The sequence below is a fragment of the Trypanosoma cruzi genome, genomic scaffold, assembly GCF_000209065.1.
Source record: "Trypanosoma cruzi strain CL Brener 1047053517047 genomic scaffold, whole genome shotgun sequence".
Taxonomy (NCBI): domain Eukaryota; phylum Euglenozoa; class Kinetoplastea; order Trypanosomatida; family Trypanosomatidae; genus Trypanosoma; species Trypanosoma cruzi.
The window spans coordinates 94,100-110,296 of record NW_001849429.1 but is presented as its reverse complement, the minus strand read 5'-3'; the positions used below and the strand labels follow the sequence as shown (position 1 = coordinate 110,296).

At 55.1% G+C, this 16,197-nt stretch overlaps 6 protein-coding genes and 1 pseudogene across 6 annotated transcripts, besides 9 other annotated features; all 7 read left to right on the top strand.

Annotated features, from left to right (window-relative positions):
• Tc00.1047053511099.230 (mucin TcMUCII, putative) lies at positions 1-337 on the top strand (the record flags this gene model as incomplete). Its single annotated transcript, XM_810828.1, has 1 exon — positions 1-337. A coding segment is annotated over one exon (337 nt), but the record flags the coding sequence as incomplete, so codon positions are not given.
• Positions 1-3,567: a sequence feature (areas not merged during assembly with more than two copies in the genome that could not be assigned to a particular haplotype).
• Positions 115-225: a microsatellite.
• Tc00.1047053511099.220 (mucin-associated surface protein (MASP), putative) lies at positions 802-2,091 on the top strand (the record flags this gene model as incomplete). The annotated part of the gene is made up of 1 exon (XM_810827.1): positions 802-2,091. The coding sequence occupies one exon, from the start codon at positions 802-804 to the stop codon at positions 2,089-2,091; it is 1,290 nt and encodes a 429-aa protein (XP_815920.1).
• Positions 2,587-3,231, top strand: Tc00.1047053511099.210 (mucin TcMUCII, putative; the record flags this gene model as incomplete). The annotated part of the gene is made up of 1 exon (XM_810826.1): positions 2,587-3,231. One exon carries the CDS (start codon positions 2,587-2,589, stop codon positions 3,229-3,231), a length of 645 nt encoding a protein of 214 aa, XP_815919.1.
• Positions 2,992-3,071: a microsatellite.
• Positions 3,452-3,486: a sequence feature (AT_rich).
• Positions 3,568-4,296: a sequence feature (heterozygous, non-Esmeraldo-like haplotype).
• Positions 3,696-5,255, top strand: Tc00.1047053511099.190 (mucin-associated surface protein (MASP), putative; the record flags this gene model as incomplete). The annotated part of the gene is made up of 1 exon (XM_810825.1): positions 3,696-5,255. The coding sequence occupies one exon, from the start codon at positions 3,696-3,698 to the stop codon at positions 5,253-5,255; it is 1,560 nt and encodes a 519-aa protein (XP_815918.1).
• Positions 4,297-16,197: part of a sequence feature (areas not merged during assembly with more than two copies in the genome that could not be assigned to a particular haplotype) that runs on past the window's edge.
• Positions 6,369-8,522, top strand: Tc00.1047053511099.180 (annotated as a pseudogene).
• Positions 9,207-9,830, top strand: Tc00.1047053511099.160 (mucin TcMUCII, putative; the record flags this gene model as incomplete). The annotated part of the gene is made up of 1 exon (XM_810824.1): positions 9,207-9,830. One exon carries the CDS (start codon positions 9,207-9,209, stop codon positions 9,828-9,830), a length of 624 nt encoding a protein of 207 aa, XP_815917.1.
• Positions 9,612-9,670: a microsatellite.
• Tc00.1047053511099.149 (uncharacterized protein) lies at positions 10,433-11,053 on the top strand (the record flags this gene model as incomplete). The annotated part of the gene is made up of 1 exon (XM_810830.1): positions 10,433-11,053. One exon carries the CDS (start codon positions 10,433-10,435, stop codon positions 11,051-11,053), a length of 621 nt encoding a protein of 206 aa, XP_815923.1.
• Positions 11,028-12,341: a mobile genetic element.
• Positions 12,342-16,197: part of a mobile genetic element that runs on past the window's edge.

Here is a 16,197-nt window from a genome sequence, read left to right as displayed (position 1 = left end):
ACCAAAAGTAGGTACCGACCCAAATAAATCACTGACAGAGGGTACGCAAGAGCAAGAAAGTCGCACTGAAACATCCGCAGAACACAAAAATAAGGAGTCTGAAGCCTCTGCTCAGACAACGACTACGACCACCACAACAAATGCACCAACTACGACGACCACGACGACCACAACAACACAGGCACCAGCCACGACAACTACAGAGGCGCCAACCACGACGACAACCCGCGCACCGTCACGTCTTCGCGAAATCGACGGCAGCCTCAGCAGCTCTGCGTGGGTGTGTGCCCCGCTGGTGCTTGCCGCATCCGCGCTGGCGTACACCGCTGTGGGCTGAAGAGGTGTGTGCGGGCTGTGCGTGCCAGCACTCAAACGCGGGGATTTGTGTGCGTGTGTGTTGTGGTTCACTGTATAAAATAAGAGAAATAATGATCTTGTTTTGCTTCACTTGCTTCTGCTGCCGTGCTGTGTGCTCCGCGTTGTGCCCCGCATCCGTCACGTTGAACGCATCGCGGACACACTCATAAGCATGCGCACTGGAGCCCTGGGTTTGTTTTTCTGTTTTAATTATTGTTTTTTAATTATTGTTTTTATTGCTTTTTAAACTTCTGGTTTGCGGTGCGGTGTGCGAGCTCTGCAATCGTACTGATTCCATCTGTCTCGTGGTGTGTGCGCTGCTGCTGCTGGGGTGCTGCCATTTGTTGCTGTGCGTGGTGTATCGGCTGTGTCTCTCTCTTTGTTTTTGCTCTCTGTTGACGTGGTGTTACTTTTGCTGAAGGCTACACGCAAGTGACAGGAGTGATGGCGATGATGACTGGCCGTGTGCTGCTGGTGTGTGCCCTCTGCGTGCTGTGGTGCGGGTATCCTTTGGTGTCGGCAGTTACCGGGGAGGATCGTGAGCATTCCGGCCAAGGTGTTGTTGGGAGTGTTGGTCAATCTTCTTCCCCAGTTGGGGGTCATGGTGATAATGGAGATGTCACTGATGGAAGCTCTGTGAGCGGTGGAAGTCACTTGCCGGGTTCTGCTCCTACGGGTGGCAAACCTTCACTTCCCGGTGTTGGTGAGAGTGTGGGTTTAAATGAATCTAGGGATGCCTTAACTCTTGCAAAAGAGGGGCATGAAGTCGTACGGGATCAGCATGAATTAGTGCCTCATGTTTCGTACCACACTGATGCGGGAACAGGAGGGAAAAGCGATCTCAGTGCGCCAGAACAGTCGCCCAACGCAAAAACAAAATTAGAAAATGGTGGTGGTGTTTGTGGTGATGATGCTGCGACTGCGGAGGGTGAAGTAATAACCACCGTGAATGAAGAACAATTGGGCGTATCTTCCACGAGCGACAGCCATCCACCAGCAGCAGACCGAGGGGCGAAGGAGCAGGAAGGCACAGTGGAACAAGCAGCATCGACAGCGGCACTGACGCCAGTGGTGGGGCGAGAGACAACACCTAAAGGGGACACCGAAGAGGACTCACCGGAGGATAAAGCCGCAACCGGCGCAGGTATCACACAAGATATACCAGCTGTCAGTCAACAACAAACACATTCTTCATCCACCTCTACAACTGGAAATGGTCCGACTTCTGCTCTAGGAAAAGGGGGCGCTGCGGAGGACATTTCCAACAATAACGAACGATCCGGCAAAGCACTACTGCAAGAAGGAGCGGAACATGAAACTGTTGCTGGCAGCCAATCGCAAGCAATACCAGCAGCCACCGCCCGTAACACACTTGGCACAACCGTTTCTGGCGACAGCGACAACAGCACCACGATAACTACAGCCGTGCGGTCTGACACTGGCACAGAAGGCACTCCAACCAGCAATCATCCGAACCGACAATCCATTGAAGGCGCCACATCACCCGGCATGAATTCCGATGGTGAAGCTGTATTAGCCAAAAAATATGATACGGTACCTCAGAGTGCAGGATCCACAGCAGCGCCAACCACAAACAACAAAACACGTGACACAGCTTCTCATGGCAACAGTGGCAGCAGCACCGTAGTCTCCCACACCACCTCCCCTCTTTCGCTTCTTCTTGTTGTTGTTGCGTGTGCGGCTGCTGCTGCGGTGGTGGCCGGGCCTGCATGAAGTGGAGTGCGCCGAATGTGGACGAAGGCATACGGCAACCGAACTGTTTTTGTGATGAATATTGGCTGCACTTCCCGTGGACCAACAATCCGCGTGGTGTGCGGGGATTTCGTTTTGTATTGTTACTTTGCTTTTTTGTTGCTGTGTGCGCTGCACCTTCTTGTGTGTATGCGCACCCTCCGTGAGGGGTGCCGACGCGACGGACCGCTCTCGCCGTATGTGCATGCGGTGGAGCCTTGTGTGCCGCTCCTGTTTGCTTCTCCCTCCTCCATCTGTGTGTTGGTGTTGCGGCAGGGCTGTGTGTGTGTGCCTGCTGCCGTGGATTGGAGTGTGTGTCGTGCGTGGTGTGCGGCGTACGGTGCATGCCTGGCTGCTGCCCTCTCCTCATGTGGTGTGCCCTCTGTGTGTGTCTGCCGCACCTCTCGTCTCCCCTGTTGCTCTCCATGTCCCTCACTGTGCAGATCAGCTCCACACCACTGAACGACCAAACTCACGATGATGATGACGTGCCGTCTGCTGTGCGCTCTGTTGGTGCTTGCCCTGTGCTACTGCCCATCCGTGTGCGTGGCAGACGCTCAGCCTGGACCTCAAGCCGCTCCCCTTTCACCGCCCCCTCCACCACAGCCACCAACCCCGACGGCCGGTCAGTCAGAGTTGTCAGGTTCGGGCCCTGAAACAGGAGGAATACCAGGGAACGGTCAGGCTGCTAAAAATTCAGGCACTGAGCCGACTGCGGAAACAATTGAGGCAGAAGCGCCACGTTCAACCGATCCGGGACCAAAAGTAAATAACGTGTCAAATACATCACTGACAGAGGTTACGATCGGCAATAAAGGATCAGAAATTGGTACCGGTACATCTACGGACAAAGACGTTAATAAAGCCGAAGCTTCTTTTGAGACGACCACAACGACGACCACCACAACCACGACGACCACCACTACAACACAGGCACCAACCACCACGACCACCACTACAACAGAGGCACCAAGTACTACGACTACAGAGGCGCCAGCTGTGTCGACCACCCGCGCACCGTCACGTCTTCGCGAAATCGACGGCAGCCTCGGCAGCTCTGCGTGGGTGTGTGCCCCGCTGGTGCTCGCCGCATCCGCGCTGGCGTACACCACTGTGGGCTGAAGAGGTGTGTGCGGGCTGTGCGTGCCAGCACTCAACCGCGGGATTTGTGCGCGTGTGTTGTGGTTCACTGCATAAAATAAGAGAAAATAATGATCTTGTTTTGCTTCACTTGCTTCTGCTGCCGTGCTGTGTGCTCCGCGTTGTGCCCCGCATCCGCCACGTTGAACGCATCGCGGACACACTCACAAGCATGCGCACTGGAGCCCTGGGTTTGTTTTTCTTTTTTAATTTCTTTTTTTAATTATTGTTTTTATTGCTTTTTAAACTTCTGGCTTGCGGTGCGGTGTGCGAGCTCTGCAATCGTACTGACTCCATCTGTCTCGTGGTGTGTGCGCTGCTGCTGCTGCTGGGGTGCTGCCATTTGTTGCTGTGCGTGGTGTAGCGGCTGTGTCTATCTTTTTGTTTTTGCTCTCTGTTGACGTGGTGTTACTTTTGCTGAAGGCCACACGTAAGTGACAGGAGTGATGGCGATGATGACTGGCCGTGTGCTGCTGGTGTGTGTCCTCTGCGTGCTGTGGTGCGGTGCCGGCGGTGGCGATGCCGATGGCAGTGCGGTTGAGTATTCGCTCTTGCGGTGGCACGCTCAGCTGCGGAGGGAATGCGCGGAGGAGGCCGGCAGGAGGACAGGAGGCGAGGCGAATGCGTCCGCCGTTGGGGAATGCCTCCGTCAAGGGATGGACGGCGTGCGTGCCGTTGTGGATGGCCGTCGTCGTTGGAGGCCTCAGCGGTATGCGCTGGTTGCTAAGGATCCTGAAGATGGCCCCACCGAAGCTATCTCCGTTGGATCAACGCTACCACTGCTGGTCCAGGAAACGCAAGGCACTTTACAGGGCTTGGCATTGAGAGATCAAGCGAAATCTTCAAAAGGAGGTGCAGGAGGGGGAACAGAATTGGGATTAGAGCAACCGCAGCCTGAAGAACCGTCCGTCACCAAATATAAGGAGTTAGACGTACGGCGGGAATTAATGGGCGATGAAAACAGGAGTGTGCCCGAGAGAAAAGCGTTAGTTGGTTCAGATCTAAAGGACTCCAAGGCGATGAAAGTACCGGCGAATCAGCCGGAGGTGGATGCTTTATCGCCTTCTTCAAGTGATGTTCGTGCCGCTGACATTCCGGGAGGAGTATCCTCTGATTTGTCTTCTGAAGTTTCTCGATCGTCTGAAGCCAGCGGAAAAGGAGGAGGCGACCAACAAAAAAACACAAGTGTGGCCGCAAAAACATCAGCAGCAGCTCCATCAGCGAAGGAATCATTTCACACCGCATCGTCACCAGCGAAGGAGGACACAGAAAGCACGCAGCCAGCCGACGTCCTTCTGAAACAGGGCAACATACCAACAGCAGGTGCCACACAAAATGTGACAACCGAGGGTCAGGAAGAAACAACATTATCATCTTTTGCGGCGGATGACGATAATGCTGTCACCAATGACGCTGACGAGGACAATGCAGAGAATTCGGGCGATGATTTAGCATCTCGTGCCGCGGTGACGGACGAAAAACAACAACATCAACGAGAGGATGGCAGCGAGAAAGAAACAGCACCAGCAGCAACGCCACAAGTAAAAAATGAAGACCCCGGCTCTGCAGATGTCGTCTCAGTGCAACAGGTACAGAAAGCTCAAGGCGGCCGGGAGTCAGGGAGTGAGTCAAGAAAAGAAGACAGTGTTCTCACCACAAGCAAACAAAAGGATGGAACATATGACAGCCATGCCGAATCAACTCCAACATCACGCTTGTCAGAGAAAAGTGTTGCCGCCAGTAATGGCCCTGACGAGGCTACTGAGGAGGAGATTTCCAATAAAAATACGGCAGGTGTTGACGCAGTACCAGAAGCAGCACAAGATGATGGAAATAAAGATGACGGTGCAAAAGAAACACCAATAAAAACCACAGCTATTGCAAATGATACGACTCCGACTGGCGACAGTGACAGCAGCACCGCGGTCTCCCATACCACCTCCCCTCTTTTGCTTCTTCTTGTTGCGAGTGCTGCTACTGCGGCAGCGGCGGTGGTGGCCGCGTGAGAGTGAGTGAGAGAGCCGTGCACCGCCCGCACACACACACTCGTCCTTCACTCTCTGTGTGTGTGTCCCCTTGCATGGACTCTCGCCCTCACCTCACCCCACGAAGCACACACAATAATGTGCCCATTGTATATATGCATGCACACCCATGCAGGCCCGTTGGTGCTCTCTTTTGCACGACACGCACCGCTGCCGTCCTGCCTGGCTGCATGGGCGGAGCACCGTAACTGTTTCTGTTTTGTTTTTATTGCATTGAGTGGGCGACCTCTCTCTCTCTCCCTCTTTGTGTGTGTTTTGCTTTACTGGAGCAATGAGAGTGTGTGTGCGCTGGTCGTCCCACGCTTCGGCTTTTTGTTTTGTTTTCCTTTTTGATTTTGTGGTTGAGTGCACCCATTCCGCGGCTGCGTGTGTGTGTGTGCGATGATATGAGTAATTTGCGTGTGTGCTATCTGCCTCTCTCTGCCGTTGCTTTCTTCAGACTCTCTTGTGGCGCACAGCTGCTCTGCAAGTATAGGCGCTGCCAAACACACAAGCACATGCACACACATGCCGTGTTGCAAACGCTGAGAATGCACGCACGCACAGGATTGTGGCTGCGGAGACCCTCGCGAGGAGAGAAGAAGCCTGCGTTTTGTTGCTTTGTGGGCGGTCGTTGCTCGGTGTATGCTGACGCGTGACGAACGACGCACCTCCGTGACTCGTGCTGGTGGTGGTGGCAGTCGCTGTGTGTTCCCGGTGCATTGTTTCTCCTTCTGCTGTTCCGTGTGTCTGCATGCGTGAGTTGTTGTTGTTGGGAGTGACTATGGCGGGGATGATGATGCCACTCACTGTGGATGGGTGAGGGTGGTTACTGTTGTACTTCTTTTCTTGACATGTTTTCTCTTTATTTATTTCCCACCCTCACAAAGAAGGAAAACAAGCGCTAAACGTTACTGTGAAATTGTAAGGCTCTGAAAGGAACAACAACAGCAAACACACCGCACACGCACACATATTTATATGCTCTCACGTGTTGCTGCAGTCATGGCACCCCGCACACACAACCGTCGCCGCGTGACCGGATCCAGCGGAAGGAGGAGGGAAGGAAGAGAGAGTGAGCGGCAGAGGCCCAACATGTCCCGGCGTGCGTTTACTTTTGCGGTGCTGCTTCTCCTTGTCGTGATGATGTGCTGCGGCACCGGTGGTGCTGGGAAAGCTGAGGAAAGTAATTCGGTGCAGCTCATTGATTAATTTGAAGGGATGATAATTATTTCTTCTGTTAAATAGGGCGAAGGTAAAAATGACGTGGAAGTTACGTTGCTTCGTGCTCCCAGCTTTGTGGGTGTGAAGGGCGGTGTGTTTGCCACCGCTGGGGTTCAGTGCAGGGCAGAAGGCGGAGTCAGCGGCTGTGATGGGATCATGGCGAGGCGGCTGAATTTAAGTGGTGGTCCAATGGAGATCTCGATGGCGGACAACAGTGTTCCTTTTGTGCGATTTCTGGGGGGATGTTGCTGCTACGGATGTTAAGGAGGCAGCAGAGATAATGCGACCCACAACAGTTGTGAGTGGTGGCAACATCTACTTGCCTCTTGGGGACTAAGGCAAAACAAGTTCTGACACACAACCGGCTGACACAAGCAACTGGAGCCTTTTGCTTGTGAGGGGGACCGTCACTGAAGAGGGTGAGAGCAAGAAGATCCGATGCAGTGGGGCCCATGCGGTTAAACCCGATGCCGGAGGTCGCACTAACTCCCTGAAGAATTTGAATGGTGGAGGAGGCTCGGGTGTTGCGTTTCATGGCGGCACGATTGTGTTTCCCTGCAGGCCACAGGCGGGGATGGAAAGAGTGTTTTACTCGCCGTGCGGCTCACTTCGTCGGATAATAAATGGAGGCTTTCGTATGGCACGACTGGCAGGGGCTGCAGGGATCTATCCGTTGTGGAGTGGGTAGCTGGCAAAAAACTTATTCTGATGTCTTCTTGTGGGGATGGCCAGCACCAACTGTGCGTGTCCGATGGGCATGGGACGAGTTGGTATCCAAATCGTGTGTCGATTAATCGCGTGTGGGGCAACTCACATGATAGAAAAGGGTACGGAGTGCAGAGTGGATCCACCACCGCAGTCATTGCGGGCGAGAAGGTGATGCTCGCCGCCCTGCCCGCGTATTCTAAGGACAATGAAAAGGGTCGGCTTCGTCTTTGGGTGACGAGCATTGTGCGTGTGCACGATGTTGGTCCCATATCCCGTGAGGGTGATGACGCTGCCGCGAGCTCCCTGTTGGTGAAAGGGAATAATGACGAGTTGCTTTCACTGTACGAGAACAAAGAGAAGAGCGAGGACGGATCAGACGGTCATTTTGAAGTGCGCGTGGCGGCGGGGCTGCAGCGTGTAAAGGATGTGGCGAAGAAATGGACAGATTTGGACAGTGCCTTGCAATCATGCAGTCGTACTGCCAAGGTTGGCTGGGCGGCAGCAAATGGCATGTGCAGTGGTCCTGTTCCCACCAAAGGTCTGGTTGCCCTTTTTTTCCGGCAGCTCAACTGAGACCGAGTGGCAGGACGAGTAACTCGGCGTGGGCGCAATAATAAAGAATACGGCAGCGGCTGTTAATGGAGTGACGCTCAAAGGCGCCGGAGCGGGAGCGCAGTGGCCGGTCGACATGAATGGGCCGACTGTGCCGCACCACTTTGCAAACAGGGAGTTCACTCTTGCGGCGGCGGTGTCGATTCACGAGGTGCCGGAGAGTGGCAACGTCCCTTTGGTGGGTGTGGGGATGAGCGACCCCAACAGCACGGTGCTCATTGGCCTGTCGTACACCCACGAAAGGAATTGGAGCTTTATGACTCCTAGTGACGCTAATCCTGACGAGCCTGCTCTTTTTGACTGGAAACCAAACACGACGTATCAAGTGACGCTTGAAATGAATACGGATGGCTGCTACGTGTTTGTGGATGGGAGGGGATTGTACATGAAGAAAGCGGAAGAGGAAAGCTTTGCAACCCTGCTGGAGAAACACAGGATCTCATACCTCTTTATTGGCTGGGGCAGTTCGAGAGGCACGGAGAGCAGCCGTATGACGGTGACCAACGTTATTCTGTACAACCACACAGTGTATTGTGAAGGGTTGGAGCAACTCAATGCAAGCACAGTCCCTATTCCACAATCGGGTGTTGCCAAACAGCAGAGGAAGCACGAGGGTGACCCGAGTTGTGGCGACAGCACCGTCCACTTGTCCGTGTCCCCGGTGCTACTACTGCCTGCTTTGGTGCTGCAACTGTGGGGCATGACGGCCCTGTGCTGAAGAAGGCATGGGGGGTGGAGTGGCGACTCCCCGTGGGGAAAAAACTGTTCAGCTTTCCAGCAGCACTTACTTCATTTTGCCGGGGATTTTATTTTTCTGTTTTTTTCTTTTTATTTTTTTGGCGCAGGTGCTTTGTTGGGTTAATAAGCGACTTCGTGTTTTTTGTTTGCTTTTCTGACCTTTTTCCAAAATCCTTTTTCCCTCAATGTCCGCCTAACAGACACACCGTCATGGGTGACGTGTTTTCCCCTCTTGTTTGCTTTTTGTTGTCCACACGCGGTGCCGGCCTCACTGCTGTGCGTCCCACGAACCGCACAAAACGGGGATTGGAGGGGCAGGCCGGATGCCGCATGGAATGTGAGGGATGTTGTGTGGGCTTGTGGAACAGTGATATTTTTTGTTTGTGCGGGCAATATGTATACACTTACCCATTTCCTGTATGCTTTGGGGCACATGAAACGAAACATTCTGCTGAGAGATCTTTTCTTTGTTTTGTTTTGCTTCCAGGGAGTCGCGCGTGGCGTGCGGCGTACGGTGCATGCCTGGCTGCTGCCCTCTCCTCATGTGGTGTGCCCTCTGTGTGTGTCTGCCGCACCTCTCGTCTCTCCTGTTGCTCTCCATTTCCCTCACTGTGCAGATCAGCTCCACACCACTGAACGACCACACTCACGATGATGAAGTGCCGTCTGCTGTGCGCCCTGTTGGTGCTTGGCCTGTGCTGCTGCCCGTCCGTGTGCGTGGCAGCTCAAGACCCCGATTCATCTTCTCCGGAGGTAAAAGGTGTGGCCGGGGCGGGAGGGAAATTAGGCACGGGAGGGTCAATAATTGCGCCAGGTGCCTCAGGGGCACAAAATCAGGATGTAAAATCGGGAGAAGAATCAGATGTGGGCCATACATCAGAGTCATCAAGTGAGAGGTCCACGCAGTCAGATCGACAGGATGCAACCGTCACGGACAAAAAGCCACATACATCGAATTCTGCGGACAGTACGGGACCGGGACCGGGTGCGCCACTGGTAACAGTTGAGAGGCCCTCTGGGTCAGAGGCATCCAGTAACTCCGAACACAAGCCAAATACCACGACCACGACCACCACTACAACACAGCCACCAACCACGACGACCACCACTACAACAGAGGCACCAAGTACTACGACTACAGAGGCGCCAGCTGTGTCGACCACCCGCGCACCGTCACGTCTTCGCGAAATGGACGGCAGCCTCAGTAGCTCTGCGTGGGTGTGTGCCCCGCTGGTGCTCGCCGCATCCGCGCTGGCGTACACCGCTCTGGGCTGAAGAGGTGTGTGCGGGCTGTGCGTGCCAGCACTCAACCGCGGGGATTTGTGCGTGTGTGTTGTGGTTCACTGTATAAAATAAGAGGAAATAATGATCTTGTTTTGCTTCACTTGCTTCTGCTGCCGTTCTGTGTGCTCCGCATTGTGCCCCGCATCCGTCACGTTGAACGCATCGCGGACACACTCATAAGCATGCGCACTGGAGCCCTGGGTTTGTTTTTCTGTTTTAATTATTGTTTTTTAATTATTGTTTTTATTGCTTTTTAAACTTGTGGTTTGCGGTGCGGTGTGCGAGCTCTGCAATCGTACTGATTCCATCTGTCTCGTGGTGTGTGCGCTGCTGCTGCTGGGGTGCTGCCATTTGTGACTGTGCGTGGTGTAGCGGCTGTGTCTCCCTTTGTTTTTCTCGTGCTATCGCAGGTTGGATCCGCAGCGTTAGGCGACTCCACTGTTTGTGGTGATGACTGGCCGTGTGCTCTGCGTCCTGTTGGCTCCTGCAGTGATGCGCAGCTGCTCGTGCGTGTGAGTGAGGGCTGCTGCGACGGGGTGCGTGTGCTGCCCGCGGGTGATGGCGCGGTGACTGCTGGGCACGCGCGGGGTGTGATGGCTGCGGAAGGTGGACCCGTGGCCGGTGGCTCTGGACGAAAGGGGAATGTGAACTCTGAGGACAATAGCAATCAGGAAGACGAGGAGGGTGAAGGAAGCACCGTGGGCGAGGACCCCAATCCCACCTCGGCAGGAGCACTCACTGCTCGGACGAGGCAGGACCAATCCAGCAGCGACCCACTGCGAAGTGGCACTTGCAATCCGTCCGGCACTGGCAGCGCGTCTGCTGCTCGGATGCGTGCAAGTGGACCGGAGTCTTTGGGCGGAGGGCACGCCGCAGGCACAGCATCCCCACGCTCCGACGCATCTCAGCAGGCAGCGGGTGGAGTGCATGCTGGTGGCGGGAGGACCTCCCAGGGCAATCGGGCTTCGGAACAAACCGTCATGGGACAGTCACAGGTGCCAGGGACGGCGAAGGAAGCACCGCAGGGCGATGAAGGAGGAGAACCCGGAGCACAACACGAGGCCGACCAAACCACAAAAATGACTGTGGTGACCGCTTGCGCAAAAACAGCGGTGGAAGAGGAGAGCCGCCAGCGGGATCGCAAGATGCACCACGTCTCTACAGTGGCGGGAATGCTCATTATTATTATTTTCTTCTCTTACCGACATGTCTAGCCACACGATGTCATCAGGGTGCCGAGGAGGTGGTCGAGCAGCGACATGAGTTTTCTGCTGTGAGGCAGCTGCCATTGGGAGAAGCTTTCGGTGCGAAGGTCCTTCTTGATGCCCAGCCGTTGGCGCACAGCCAGAGCGTCTGTACATTCCGGAAGCAGATGGTGCAGTGTTTTCTGCGGGCTAATTGTTGCGCTTGTGGAGGCTGGCTGATCCTGCGGTAGCAGTGATTGCCTCCTGGCACTGCTGCTGCGGTGCCGAGTAGCGTCTGGGTTCTGTGCGCAGCGATTTCTGTGCTGTGCGGTGCCTTTTTTGTGTGGGGAGGACTGTGTCGCAGCAATCGCGGTGGAGGTCGGGAAGCGGTGGAGGGCGCTCCGGATGAAAGCACCGACAGTGACTGATGTGGTTCGTGTGTCCCACCAGTGTGGCGTCACAGTGCGGGCATTTCTTCTTTCGACGCTGTGTGGAGGGCCGTCTCTCCACAGGCGGTGCGTCGGCCTCCCTTGTCGTCGGGGGAACAGCTTCCGTCCCGCTGCAGTGGGATCTTCGTTGGAGCGCATGAAAGCAGACTGTTCCGGTGAGATGTTGCGGAAACGGCGTTGGTTCGTGCAGTCTCTCGCAGTCCAGTACAGGTGACCCCAGAGCTCGGATTCCCCGCACCCTTCCCGTGCAGTGTGTATCCGTTCCTGTCGGTCGAGGGCTTCCTGAGTGATTATGTGCTTGCCGCCTGGATCTGATGGCCTGGCGCCGCCAAGCAGGTAGTGGTGGGTGTCCTGATGCATGGTACTACGCCACTTGTTGGTGAGCTGGGTGTTAATGCATGACAGCAGGTCCGTGTGCCACATGGGTGCTATTCCATGCTCCGTGTGTTGCCCGGTTGCCGTGGCCTGCGTCGCATACTGATCTGCAGGCTCGTTAGCATGTACTCCGCAATGTTTGTAGCAAAACTGCAGGTGCACTGACCAGCCAGCACGCGTCAGCGACAAGAGACGCTGCCAGATCTGATCCTCCGTCCAGTCGGTATGACTGTGCGGGCCCTTGGTGACGGCAGCTAGAAGGGAGTAACTGTCTGTAACCACAAGCAGGGTTTTTGTCTGTGCTGGATACGATGGACACTCAGCCTTTCCATGGCCGGGAGCAGTGCGCGGGACTCCGTCGTGTGGCTGCATGGGCGTGTGCCGCCGTTGGTACTGACCTTCTCTGTTATTTCCGAGGAATGCGGGGATGAGAGCAGTATGCCAATCCCGGCTTACGTGGGGACGTCAACACCGCCCTTCTTCGTAATTATCCACGGTCCCCAGCGATGACGTTGCACCTTATCGCGGTGCTGGGCTTTCGTTGCGTATAGGAACTCCGCAGCAGGGCGTTGCTGCGAGCACGACGGAGACCAAGGTGATTTCACCCCCCGAGAGGGTTCCACGCCATGCCCGGTGCGGGGAGGTGAGGCGGTCTGCCTGCAGACTGTCGGTCAGAACTGCACGACCGTTTCGCAGCGGTCACTCCGTTGATATCGCCCGTGGCGGTGACGTTCACAAGAACCCTGGCACCGAGGTGGATGGCTACATCAATATTAGGCAGCTCAACATTGCAGGCCTCTCGTCCGTGAAAAATATCGCATTTGCTGCGCGATTGGAGCAGCGTCCACCTGACATCGTTCTTCTGCAGGAAATAAGTAACCGTGGTGACGTTGCGACGAAATTATGTGGCCATAATGACTACCTTCAGGCCTCACTGGGCGCGGTGGTGGTGTTGCCGTTCTGGTGCGCCACTCTCCACCGTGCGAGCGCCTGTCGCTCCCTGGCACTGACCTCCTGGAGACCATTGCTGTCCGTGTATTTCCGCCGGGCTGTCGCAGCATTTGCGTGGCGAATCTCTACAACCCTCCCACAGCAATCGGTCAATAATCCGCATTTATCAATATCGTTTGTCGCTTGTGCCCGAAGAGATTATCGCGGGCGACCTGAATTTACATCGTGAACTCTGGGACAGTCATATGTACCATCAAGGACTGGAGGCAATAATTTCGCCGCTGTTCTAATTGATATGGATTTTGGGCTGGCAAATTACCCGACACAGGCAACACGGATCACACATCGTAATGCCTCGTCCCCTGACGTGACTGCGTATTGCGCCCTACGCATCTCCCACTGGACATTCGCCCCTTACATAAACTCGGACCACCGCTTAATATCTTACTTGGTAGAGATGGACGATGGCACTCCACGACTAGCAAACACGCTGCCTTGACGGAAGAAAGCCACCTTTTCCCTGCGTAAAGCGGGTTGGCCTGCTTTTGCATCGTTGTGTGAAACCCTTCTTGCCACCGCGTCCACATGGTTGGATCCTCGCGGAGGCATCTTACGAGCATCTGAGCGCCACATACCGCGCGGCAGCCGTGACAGCTCCAAAAAAGATATGGACACACGAAATGGAACAAGCCGAGTCCGCCGCCGAAGCAGCACACGAAGCACACACATTGCCTCACCCGGAGACTGCCTACTTTGAGCCGAATGTACCCGAAAAAGGAGGAACGAAATCAAGCCTTACGCCGTTGCTCCGCTGTGCTTCTGGAAGCCCGCGCGAAAAGACTTGGAGCCTCACCCAGCCCGAGCTGGCGATATCTTCACGGCGTGGCGGCGTCGCACCCTCATCCTCTGGAATCGGTTGTGCTCCGCACTGAACTTGGCCGCGCATGCGCTCTGCCTCGGCAACAGGCAAATCTGCTTGTCCGTCATTTTGTGCGGTTTCACGTGCCATACCGCCTTATACTGCTGCTGCTGCTCGCTGCACTCCTTTGGTTCCTGGTGGCTGGGAAATGGATCGGCCTTTCCTGCCGTATGTACTTGACGTGACCATCCGTGACTCTTTGCTTGGCTCAGCCCCTGGCCCCGACGAAATGTTGAATGAATTCCTGCACCGTCTCGGGCCCGTTGTGCATGGCACTCTTGGAACGATGATCCACGACTCCTTCGCAAACGGCAGCCTGCCTGGCTCCTGGAGAATGGGAGATGCTATTCCTATTCCCAAGCCTGGGAAGGATCCATGCCGCCCAGAGAGTTACAGACCCATCACGCTGCTCTCTGTTTTACTAAAGTTAGCCGAAGGAATGATTCACCGCCGTCTGTCAGCGTTATTGCCGCACCACCCACGTCAATTTCGGATTTGCACCTCCGCGTTCTACGTCGGACGTGGTGGCACTTGTTATCGACAAATTACTCGTGGACTGAATGAGTTTGGCATTGTGGAGCATGAGCGCCCTGGGGACGACGCCCCCACACGACGCCCTCGTCGCCATCGCACGTCGTTTTGATTGATTTTCCGACTGCGTTCGACACCACTGACCATGGGAAGTTATTCTGCATGCTTGACAGACTTCCGCGCCTTGGCCTCGAACCAAACGCTGGCTGCAGAACTACCTGCGGGGCCGCTATGTTAGGGTATGCACTCGCGAACAGCACTCCCGAAAACAACTCGCCTCAGCTGGAGCACCGCAAGGCGGCGTCCCGGGACCCCAACTCTTCCTCTACTGTGTGGATGATCTGCTGCGCCGCCTGGGCAGCATCTATTCAGCCGCCGCATTCATGTACGCTGACGAACACACACTTGTTGCCTCATGTGCGGACATCCATGCCTGTGCTGCGGCAATGCGACCGCTCTTGTCTCTTGTGGTCACATGGGCTGCCGGGCACAGCCTAAAAATCAACGTCGCTAAGAGCGAAGCTGCTCTATTCCACATCTCTTCACACACACACGGTCTGACGAGGACATGGTCGATCTCCATCTTGTTAGCGGGAACCTGCGTATTCAGTCACGCCCAGTGCGCTTGCTGGGCAACAGGTTCGATCAACTTCTTAATTTTGTTACGCATGCTTCCACCGCTGCAAAGAGGACCATGCCACGCCGCTATCAGCTGCGTCTGGTCGTAGAGGCGGGCGCGTGCCATCACACCATGCGATCCTTTTTGATTGGATGCGTTCATAGTGTGCTATTTCATAATGGCGAGGCAATTGTCCCGTGACTCGCCCCCACTCACCTCCATAATATGGAAGTACGGTACCGCGACGGTAGCAAAACATTCTTGGCCTGAACGCCTCTACGGAAGACACATCCGTCTATTTGGAGGCCAATATTCTTCCGCTCCGGAAGGTACTCTGGCGTCGTGCACTCACACAATACGAACGCTATATACGCCTCCATGATCACGAGGATTTGCGTTCCCTTATCTACTCGCAACCTATGCCTCCGTCCATGCATGGGAAAGCGGCGACATCAATCCGCTTCCGAGAGATGCTGCTATTAATGGATTGCTACGCGTCTGTGACATTATTGGGACACCCCACAACCACATTCGCGCGCCTCTTGCCCAACATCGAATTTTTCCCTGGGACACTGTGATCTGCAACAAGGTGAGATTTTATCAGCCACTGTTTGCCGAAGACGCCTCTGACGATGTCGGGCGCACGGCTTTTAATTCTACTCACTCCTCTTTGGGGGATTGTGATTTTGAATTGTCGACGGACGGTTCTTCATATCTCGCTGCACTCGCGTCTGGATCCGCTGCGCTATTATATGACTCCACCACGACAAATGATCTCCCTGTGGAGGTACATCGTGCAGCAGCTGGCAGCCTCGCATGCTCATATAGGGCAGACTGCCTTGCGATCGAAAATGTTTTTAGACATCTCATACCTCCTTGTCTGGGAACATCCCAATCGCCCACACGAATGCTGGAGGAAACGGACTCCCTCTCGGCAATGGAGGCACCCCGCGTTGCCCACCGACCGTGCGAGACCGCGTTACTGAGTAAATTTGGATTATGCTGCTTTCCTTGGTGAAGCGAGGTCACCCTGTGGATTTTATATTTTCCCATCACACTGCGGTATTCCACGCAGTGAGGTCGCTGACAAACAAGCCACGATTGCACGATCCCTCCCGCAGGACTGCGTCAGTGCCTGGCACGTGGACTTCCTTACCGCCGTCAAGAGGTTATAACGGAAGGATGACCAGGAGGAAAAGGAGGGCGCGCACACCGCGTGACAGGCGCCTGTCGGTGTGGCGAGGACTCTATTCCTGGTGCTGACCCGGACATCGGTCCCCGAGTGGCGGCACCGCGCACAGGCGCGATGCGACTCCTGCCCACTCTTCGA